The 10,118-nt window shown below is 36.8% G+C and overlaps 2 protein-coding genes across 5 annotated transcripts; one reads left to right on the top strand and one right to left on the bottom strand.

The window, feature by feature from the left end:
- Positions 1-489: 489 nt before the first annotated feature.
- LOC126583968 (uncharacterized) lies at positions 490-2,706 on the bottom strand. 3 transcript variants are annotated; one of them, XM_050248533.1, is made up of 8 exons: positions 2,540-2,706; positions 2,225-2,360; positions 1,801-1,923; positions 1,653-1,696; positions 1,392-1,517; positions 1,099-1,183; positions 855-911; positions 490-760 (listed from the first exon to the last, which is right to left on the bottom strand). In XM_050248533.1, the coding sequence occupies exons 2-8, from the start codon at positions 2,348-2,350 to the stop codon at positions 680-682; spliced, it is 642 nt and encodes a 213-aa protein (XP_050104490.1). In that variant the 5' UTR covers positions 2,351-2,360; positions 2,540-2,706; the 3' UTR covers positions 490-679. The 3 variants fall into 3 exon arrangements, with proteins under 3 accessions (XP_050104490.1, XP_050104489.1, XP_050104491.1); XM_050248532.1 differs by having other exon boundaries at positions 2,225-2,354; positions 2,540-2,705; XM_050248534.1 differs by having other exon boundaries at positions 2,225-2,357; positions 2,540-2,698.
- Positions 2,707-5,614: 2,908 nt separating this feature from the next.
- On the top strand, positions 5,615-9,862 carry LOC126583958 (ultraviolet-B receptor UVR8-like). Of its 2 annotated transcripts, none has more exons than XM_050248516.1 (9): positions 5,615-5,768; positions 5,978-6,243; positions 6,673-6,866; positions 6,959-7,006; positions 7,439-7,511; positions 7,636-7,807; positions 8,338-8,769; positions 8,853-9,044; positions 9,553-9,862. In XM_050248516.1, exons 2-9 carry the CDS (start codon positions 5,985-5,987, stop codon positions 9,596-9,598), a joined length of 1,416 nt encoding a protein of 471 aa, XP_050104473.1. In that variant the 5' UTR covers positions 5,615-5,768; positions 5,978-5,984; the 3' UTR covers positions 9,599-9,862. The 2 variants fall into 2 exon arrangements, with proteins under 2 accessions (XP_050104473.1, XP_050104471.1); XM_050248514.1 differs by having other exon boundaries at positions 5,695-5,876.
- The last annotated feature ends 256 nt before the right edge of the window (positions 9,863-10,118 follow it).

Genomic DNA, 10,118 nt, shown 5'->3' with positions numbered 1-10,118 from the left:
TGATGATGATTTTGTTTTAAAGTTGTTCATGAATTGGCTTAGTGGGTTTCGGACAACCTTGTGGACTGCAAACGTTGGAAAGTTTTACAACCTACCACGTAGCTCTTGTGCTTTAAGTTTGAGTTTTCATGCAAACAAAATTTTGACCTGGCTAGTATATTTGGGCATGATGAATATTTCTCATCTAAATGAACCAATATAACTATTTTCTTGCAGTGGTTAAAAGCTTTTAGTCTTCTGCACGAGCATCTGTGTTTGATTCCTCTTCCTTGATATCATTTGTATGAAGAAAAAAAGGAACAGAATAATATTTTCAAACGACTTTGAGATTTTGCCTATCGATGCAGTTGTGGGCGTTGCAGAAACATGTCGAAGTTCAAGCATTTTAATCTTATACTAGCAACATGATTCGTGAAAACACAGCGATTTGAAACCATGAACAAAATAAAGGAACAAGAGAAAACCCGGTGTCACATGGATAGACATATATAAACAAACCATTGATGCACATTACACTCAGAACCATTAGCATTCTTACGTCACGCGAAAGAATAAAAGTTTCATGATTCACACTCAAACAACATGAAAATTACTCGTATGTATTGAAAATATATTTCCAACGTTGGATTCTTATTGGAGATGGAGAGCGAAATCTCGTATACATGAGGTTGCAGTTGCATCACTTTGTAGCTGCTTCAAAAGCTCTCAAGAACACCTCAGGCGGCTGGCCGCCACTTAACGCTTGCTTTCCGTTGTTAATCTGCCGAAAGAACCAAGGGATTCATAAGTAGAGGATCTATTAAGCTAATCCAACAAAAGTTCAACATTCATATATGTGAGTTTTCATCACTCACCAAAAAATGTGGGACTCCATTGATGTTTCTCGAGTACTTCTTTAGTTCTTCATTGACCTTCATTTTATTAACGAGCAACATCAGATTTATCGAAAATATAGACGGTTGTTTCTAGCCAGATGTACTTACCAGGTACATATAAACAGAATCTTATAAGTTGAATCAGTCGATCTTCAAATCTACGTTATGTTCTCGTTTGTTAACTTGGCAAATAATAGCAACGTGAAGGAATCAGCAAACAAACCTCATCGAGCCCATTGTTGGGGTCTTCAAGAAACTCTGCGGCCCCTTCTACTCCGACCTTTCGAGCACTTTGCAGAAGATATTCCCTGTATCCAAATTGCAAATATTTGTGTTGTGCCTCTTAATTCAGATTTAAGGATGTAAAAGCATTTACTCCTACTTCATTTGTTCTCCCATGGAAGCGGTTCACAACATTTGACACATAACTATAAAAACAAAGAAATCACTACATACAACCCTAAGGCATACAGATGTAAACTCATCGAAAACTGGCCTGAAACTGTGCGTAATTACCCGTCCGCGATGTATTTTGCCTGTGTGAAGTATCCTAGAAACAGTTCACCCACAAGATCGTGTTGCTTATCATGCCCTTGAGTCCCAGCAAAATAGATAAGCCTGTGGCTATTTAGAGTACTTCCCCTGTACAATTTCGACACAATGCTAATAACTAAATACATAAACTGCAACCCTCCTTCCATCACGAATTTGTTGTTTACAGTTTACACAATCAGCGTAACAATGGAAAAGGAAGAAATAAGTATCCTTTACACTTACGTGAGTCCGGACAGGTTATATTCGAGGCCATGGCTTCTGAAAATCTGCACTTGTCAAAGGGGACACAGTGAGTGACCGGACAGATGAGAGGAAACATGTATTTTATGTGTTCGATTTGTACAGGTGAGTCATAGAATTGCAGCGATACCTCTTGCATCCGAGCCTCCATTTGTTTCGACCTACTAGACCCGAATTTTTCCTCGTAATAACTTCTCTTATCAACGCCTTCTTTAGGCGCATTGGGATTAAGTTGGAATGGATGCCATCTAACCTGAAAAGTTCATATATAGTGACAACAATTTAGGATGGAATCACGGCACAACACAACACCAACAACTTATATACACTTAGGGTCGGTTTGGTACTGCTTTTGTAGGAAGCACTGCTGCTCATAACCGCTTTTACTATAAGTGGTTTTATTAAAAACACAGTCAAAATAGTTTTAATTTTTCCTACCAAACCTATTCAGAAGCGTTTTTTGTTGTCAAAGACGGCTTTTAAACAACACCATCAACAACAACAACAACGTCAACATCAACAACAACAGCCAACAAAAGGGAAAAAGAGAGAACCTCAAAGTTGAATCGATCACGAGATGCCTCGAAAGCTTTTTCAAGATTTCTCTTGCCCACAAAGCACCACGGGCACACCGTATCCGAAACGATGTCGATTTGGATGAGCTTTTTCACACCAGCCATGTATCTACTTCTACCACAAAATTAACGGCAGTTAGAACAATTCCCTTGGGCAATTTTGACATCAAAAGCCAACCAACACCTACCAACATATCCATACAAATTCGAACACAACGATTGATGAAACAAATGAATCTAGTAAAGTAGAAAGCTTTGATGCCTTCATTAAAAGTTACTAAGCACTTAGGTTACCTGTCTGTCTGTAAAGACTGTAAATTCTGTAATTTTATCAAGAGCTTGCGTCTTTGGAGAAAGAGAATGCAATCGCAATCGCAATCGCACTCGCACGTACTGGCTTTATAGATGCACTGCGGACTTTTCCATCTTTTTATTTTCAGGCTATTACCCACGCAACGCAAAAGTCAATGAGAGATAATCTTGAGTGGCATATTTGATCAAAAAAAAGTGGAGGACTTGCATGGCATTTTGACGCGATCCAATGCCTCAGCGATGCATAAACAAGATTCTAAAAAATGATAGGTGCTAGTCGGGCGACGGGTTAGCGCCTAATGCCTAGCTCCTAGGCGGCTAGAGCGGGGTCTATGCGGCCTATAAGGATTTAGGTAAATTTCTAGTATATCTTGTAAATAAGTGCATATTGATACTTACAAAAAATTATAATTATATGAAATTTATAGATATAATAATAAAATAATGATAAAATGCAAAAAGAGTATCCAACAAGTCCAAAATTTAAAAACACATTAAGCATATATGTCATATAACCATAGTGAGGAGTATTGTAGGATGATATATATACAACAAGCTCACAATTTAAAACCACATATTCAACAGATTTAAGTAAATTTATTATATATCGTATAAATAAATGTTTGTTCATATCTAAAATATACATAATTTTATTTAGAATTATAAGATAATCAAATTTAAACATTAAATAATATGTTTTTTTTTAAGCGAGAGCTTTAGCATTTTAAGTACATAATAAAAATACATATGGTATGATCTTAAAAAAAAAATAAAACATTACAACAAAAAAATTAAAAAGAATGAAAAGTAATAACGGGGTTAAGAGTGGAAAAAGAAAAGGGTATAAAAAGTAGTTAAAAAAAAAAGAAAACTAATGAAAAGTGCTTAAAAATTTTAAGTTTTAACGATAAGGATAAAATAAATGACAAAATGAATAGTATCAAGATTGACTTTGTAGTGTAAAAATGTGGTTTTTCGTTAAAGTGAACAGTACCGGAAGCTTTTTGTTAAAGTTCATTTTAAAAAAATGGTGGGGACCATTCAAAGAAAACGTGCAGGCTGCAGCTATAGATCCTTTTCCTAGATAAAAGATGGTGGGACCATCTTAATTGAATCGTGCAAAGTAAGGTTTGGAACAAAGTCGTCTTCTTCGCAAAGCCAACTCTACAACAGAAAAAATTGCAGATTCCAGCTTGTTCATATAAGCCCAATTAGTCTCTGTCTAGTCCTGCCCAGACTTGCATATCTCCACCTAGTCCCACCTAATGTGCTCTTCGATTTTGTAGCCGATTTGGAGTTAAGCGCAGCGGTTGGCCGTCGTCCAACACCTAGGTGGCTGCCTAGGCTGATTTTTAGAATACTGTGCATAAAAGGTAATGATATTTTTACCCTCAAAAGTCAAAAGTTTTCCTGGTTGATGGACTATATGACATGGTGGTATGTCATCCTAATGAAACTAGGAGAATCCTCTTTGTGAGGATATTGGGAATCCTCAAATCATGACTGTTCATCTTATAGCATGCGGTCAGTTTTCGTCATGTATTACTTATATTTACTTTTAAATAAAAGTATTTAAAATGATTTCTGACCGTATGATGTACGATGAACGGACACGATTGATTAATCTCGCGATCAATTTTCGTCATGTATTACTTATATTTAATTTTAAATAAAAGTATTTAAAATGATTTCTGACCGTACGATGTACAATGAACGAACACGATTGATTGATCTCTGGGGATCAATCAATTGTGTCCGTTCATCGTATATCGTGCAGTCAGTTTTCGTTAAGTACTATTTCTATTCAATTTTAAATTCAAAATTCAAAATGATTTCTAACCGCATGATGTACGATAAACGGATTCGATTGATTGATTCTCCGGATCCCCACAAAGAGGATCCGGAGATGATCCTATTCCAAATAAAAATATGTGTAATTTGTTTGTTTAAGTATCGTTTTTTCTTACCACTTAGTACTACGGTCTAGTGGTATTCCTCTTCAATTGTAAGCGAGAGGTCTTAGGTTTGATTCTCATCAAATGTGAATTGAACATATTATTGATTGCCCATTATGAGGCTAAGTCCACCCCCTTCCCGTTAGTGTAGATAATCGTTTATTAAAAAAAAGTATCGTTTTTCTTATTGGCATGAGACATTATGTGACGATGTATTCGTGTCATATAAATTGTTCATCTCAGGTGGACTACACATGACAAGAAGGGACGACATGTTAGACTGAAAATTTGAAAATCTAATAGTAGAAAAAAATTGGCTAGTTATAAAAATTCATAAGAGTAATTAGTAGTGCCTCATAAGGTCAGACGCAAATTGACGAATAGTTCTTAAATTATACAAAAAATAAAAAAAAATTGAAACAAAGACATATTTATTTAGACTAAAGTGGGACAGAATAAATTAGTTGTGAATTTTGAAATTTGAATTTAGGATCACTCACTCATAAACGAAGAAGAATACCAGTAAAACATAATATTAACTAAAAAAATGTGTGTTGTTATTAGTAATAAAAAAATCATTGTGCATTGGTCTGTATTATTTCTCAACTTAAAAAATCTTGAGTGTAATTAAATTTTTAGAGTTGCAATAAAAAATACATAACCTTCACTAACAATATGCTTGGATGAGGAAAATAAACTTGAAATTTTGACAAAAGTCAAAATTTATAAGTTGACATGCACAAATTTCCTTATTTGTATTTATAAACATAGAATTACAGAATTTTTGAGAGGAAAAAAATTTGGAATTTGAGACCTTCAATTCTCAAGTTTAAATTCAATGTAAATATGTGTTATTTCTAAGTTTCTACGAGTGAGAATTTAAAAATAAGAATTATGTATTCAAATTCCATTATTCTTAGGTTAACCAAATAAGAAAATTCATAAATCATAGAAAATAAAATTCCATCATTTATATCTCTGTCATTTTAAAATTTCATAGTAATCTTAAATTTTCTTGTTCAGGCACAAATGTAAATTTATTGAAATATATTTTTGTGGTGAGAAAATTTCATTGGTTCTACACAGCTGCGTGCGTGTCATGCATGCGGGCCTCAACTACTGACCCGACCCGACTCCGCCTTCACCTCCCAGATTCTCGGAACACAACATGTAACTCTTTATATTTCACAGATGACCAACGGCAACCATTTTTCAGTTTCTCCCTTCTTTCTTCCTCTTCCACTTTGACTCCTCAGGTATCTCCACCACTCGCCCTCTCTCTCTCTCTCTCTCTCTCTCTCTCTCTCTCTCTCTCTCCTCTGCTTGGCTGCCGAGAAAATCCAACCAAACAGAGCACCCATTTTGTAAAGCTCCCAACTTTCTCCTTTAATTGGATTCAAATTTGTTAACTTTTTTCAAATTCGTTGACTTGCAAGTTTGCAACTTTGTGGTTCAATTTGTGAAGGACATTTATGAAAATGGACATTGATGAGCTTCTGGGTCGCAACCAGCCGGTCAGCATTCCGACGAAGAGTGCGATATACGTGTGGGGATATAACCAGTCCGGGCAGACGGGTCGGAACGGGAAGGAGCAGCAGCTGAGGATCCCGAAGCAGCTCTCGCCGGAGCTTTTTGGGTGTACGGCGGGGGCTAATTCGCGGTGGCTGGACATTACTTGCGGCCGCGAGCACACCGCCGCTGTTACCTCAGACGGGTCGCTTTTCACTTGGGGTAATTAAGCTTTCATCTTCTTTTTTTTTTTTTTTTTTTTTTTAAATATTTCTGTTAATTTTTATAAATTTCAATTCTTCCATTTTTGAATTTAATCAAATTGCAAATTATGAGTAATGATAAATGGTTGATTTGTGGTGGTTGATGAAGTAAAATTGATCTTTCTGAAAAAAATGAAAGTAAATTTGATGACTTTTGGTGAATAAAATCAGACGGTTGTTTTTTTACCCGGGTTATGATTCATCCGTATGGCTCTGTGATGATAATATTTCAGTTATGAGTTCAATCAATGGCATTGTGGGAACGAACGATTTCCCATCTTAAACCGCCATTTCTCGGTTTGGAAATGGTTGATTACAATGATGGAGACAAGTCGTATGTTTGTGATAGTTAATGGAGTAAATATGTATTGTGTTTGCAATTGATCAGGGGCTAATGATTTTGGTCAATTGGGAGATGGAACGGAGGAGCGAAGAAAAAATCCGAAGAAAGTGAAGCAATTACAGGCAGAGTTTGTGAAATCTGTGTCTTGTGGAGCACATTGTACCGCTGCCATTGCAGAACCTCGTGAAAATGATGGAACCGTCTCAACAAGAAGGCTTTGGGTGTGGGGGCAGAATCAGGTCCTACTATGATTTTCTTTAGCGTCATCCCTGCTTTCATTCCTCTTTGGCAGATAATAATTTGTTTACCTTTCCCCTACTTCTCATGACAGGGATCGAATCTTCCACGTTTGTTTTGGGGAGCCTTTACTCCAAACACGGTATGCTACACTTCCTATTCATTATGCTTTTCCTTATAGGTTGGAATTGTTCGGTCTCAGAATTACGATTTCAAATGACTCGGTATGAGCTCATCAGCTTTCAGTTGTGGGTAAAATCATTTTCTTTTATCAGGTAAATTGGTTCTGTTAAGAAAAAGTTGGGGTGGTAATTTTAATAACCTTGATTAGTATCATCACCCGGGTTGGTTGATGAACAACTGCTAGGGTTTACTGTCACTGCAGGAAATGCATAAAAAAAGTTCGAAAACTAGTCTTAGGTCACAACTCCAAAACCTACGAGAAGATAGAGATGAACACCTGTCGTATCGAATGCTTCAGAAAAGGATCACTATATAGTGAAATGCTTTTATAAGGGTAGAGTGAATGGTTATCAAACTTAATACCTGCAACTTACTAGAAGGTTTCTCACAGATTATCCGTCAAGTGTCTTGTGGGGCAGTTCATGCGATGGCTTTATCAGAGGATGGCTTGCTACAAGCTTGGGGTAAATGCATATTCCATTTCTTAGTTTCTGATGATGTCATATCCCATTGAAAATGAAAGAAACCTGAAATTCATCTTCTCCCACCTCTAATTAATCAAAATTTAATACTGTGATGATACACCAGGATATAATGAATACGGTCAACTTGGCAGAGGATTTACATGTGAAGGATTACAGGGGGCTCGTATAATAAATGCATATGCGAAGTTCCTAGATGAAGCCCCTGAGCTTGTGAAGATTACCCAAGTGTCATGCGGGGAGTACCACACGGCAGCTATATCTGAAAAAGGGGAGGTGTAAGTGATTTGAGGAATTCTTAGATGGAGATTAGGTTATACATCTAAGCTTAAGTATTGTGGTTATCCCCATGGCACATTTAGTTCAGAAGGTTTGCGAAAATCTTCGTATGGGAATCTCACATTTAAAAGGAGACAGGATGCCTAGAATACTGGACGCATTTTATGCGACTATGCATTCTCGGAATTTATATTTGTTTTTAATCTGTGATTTTTTATTCATATCGAACCCTTGTTGATTCTGAACTTCGTTCGTGAAGGAACCGGGCTTATGACAGGCCAGCCATTTTTTATCAGAAATGCTTTGGTCTCAGTTATTTTACTAACCAAGGTTCTAGATAAAGAGGTTATCTGATATTGATGTGTTATGAAGAAGTGACATGCCAGTTATACTCGTATACTCTTGATCTGTTATGTAGTCTTCCCAACGGGTCGGTTATTATTGTACTACAATGTTTATTCATTTGTTTGTTTACCTGTAGTTTCTTTTCGGAATTCTTCCTCACAATACTTTTATTTGGCCCTCATAGGTATACTTGGGGGCTAGGAAACATGGGTCAACTTGGGCATTGTTCCCTTCAATCTGGGGAGAAAGAGTTATTGCCGAGGAGAGTGGTCGCACTTGATGGAATGGTCATAAACGACGTTGCATGCGGTGGCGTACATACGTGTGCTGTGACTCAGAAGGGAGCTCTTTATGCTTGGGGTGGTGGTCGTGCAGGGCAGTTAGGCCTTGGCCCTGAAACGGGATTATTTTCATGCAACCCTAATGAATCTCAGTCATTTTTCCGGAATATTCCTGCGTTGGTTATTCCAACTAGTGTGCAACTCATTGCGTGTGGACACTCCCACACACTTATCTCTACAAGGGATGGAAGAATTCATGGATGGGGCTACAATAGCTATGGTCAAGCATCTAATGAGAAACTGACTTACGCTTGGTATCCATCTCCAGTTGATTGGTACGGTACAGATAAATTGTTCACGATCAGTTTTTTTTGTGGCTATCTTGATTGGCACATTGATTGAAGTTTGCATCGCACAGGTGTGTTGGGGAAGTGCGAAAACTTGCAGCTGGTGGTGGCCATTCAGCCGTGTTGACTGATGCATGTACCTTGAAGGAATTGTGTGAATTTAGGCTTGCAGATAGTGTTAATCTAAAGAATGCTTCTACGATTGAGGACATTGCGTCTAGAACAGGTTCAGATGCTTTAGCACGGCTTTGTGAAAGATTGAGGTATGGATTTCTTTTCACTACGTCAAAAGGTGAACAAATTTGCGCTTCGTCCATGTCCTTATTCCACAATTACATAATGATCATTTATCCGCCTTGGTAAAATCAGGATAAATCTCATAGAACTTTTTTTGGTTGAGAGAAAGTAAATCTCATAGAAATTTAAATATGAATCACATTGAAAATGTTAGTAAATAAGGGTAATTCAAATTAGAATTACAGGGACAAGATTGGAATCGGATCTAAACTATTGTTACAAACAGAAAAAGTGTAGCTTTTGCTTCTTTTACATACAAAGTTCCTTTTGATAAATGAACTACCCTGAAAGAGTTCACTAGTTCATAGAGGTGCGCATTTCCTCCTCAAGAGTGTTATTTGTTGATCACATAATATTCCATGAACTGGTAATGCTCTCGGAGCTTTGCACCGTTGGTTGCGATGTGCTTCTTTTCACTTATTCGTTATGTGTATCTTTGATGAGGATACCAATGTGAGTTTCTATTTCGTGCAGGCAGCATGTGAATGAGAGTGGCGACTGTGAACACGAAGACGATTAGACCAGCAGTTATTCGATGTGAAGAAACGATTGGATTAGATTTAAAATTGACATCCATTAATTCAAGTTAATCACTTTATGGAAGAAGTTGTAATCAGATTATGAAGGGGTTAAACCCATGTATATATGTCAAACTAATATCGTTTGTAACCACAATTAAGTCAAGTACACGGTTGTATTCAAAACATTCACATTGAGATGTCGGACTTGTTTATGTAATTATTCAATATGTGTATAAAAATGAAAGACTTGATTCTCGACCAAATCTGATGACTTCTCAATATAAGCTAAACTGTCGTTCGAGCCCTGAACTATTTACTCCAGTTGAAATTGATTCCCCAAACTATTTTTTTGATAAATTAACCTCCTAAACTATTTGAAATTAGTCAATTAACCCCGTCAATTTTGATGAAAGTTCATATACTTTGCTGTCAAATACTAGCTTGTGATTCACTTTTGAGGGTCAAGTTGTGCTAGTATTTGACAGCAAAGTAGACAAAATTTCATCGGGTTTAACAGTG

Source organism: Malus sylvestris, chromosome 9 (genome assembly GCF_916048215.2).
Source record: "Malus sylvestris chromosome 9, drMalSylv7.2, whole genome shotgun sequence".
In the NCBI taxonomy this organism is placed as follows: Eukaryota; Viridiplantae; Streptophyta; class Magnoliopsida; order Rosales; family Rosaceae; genus Malus; species Malus sylvestris.
This window is presented reverse-complemented; position numbering and strand designations above follow the sequence as displayed.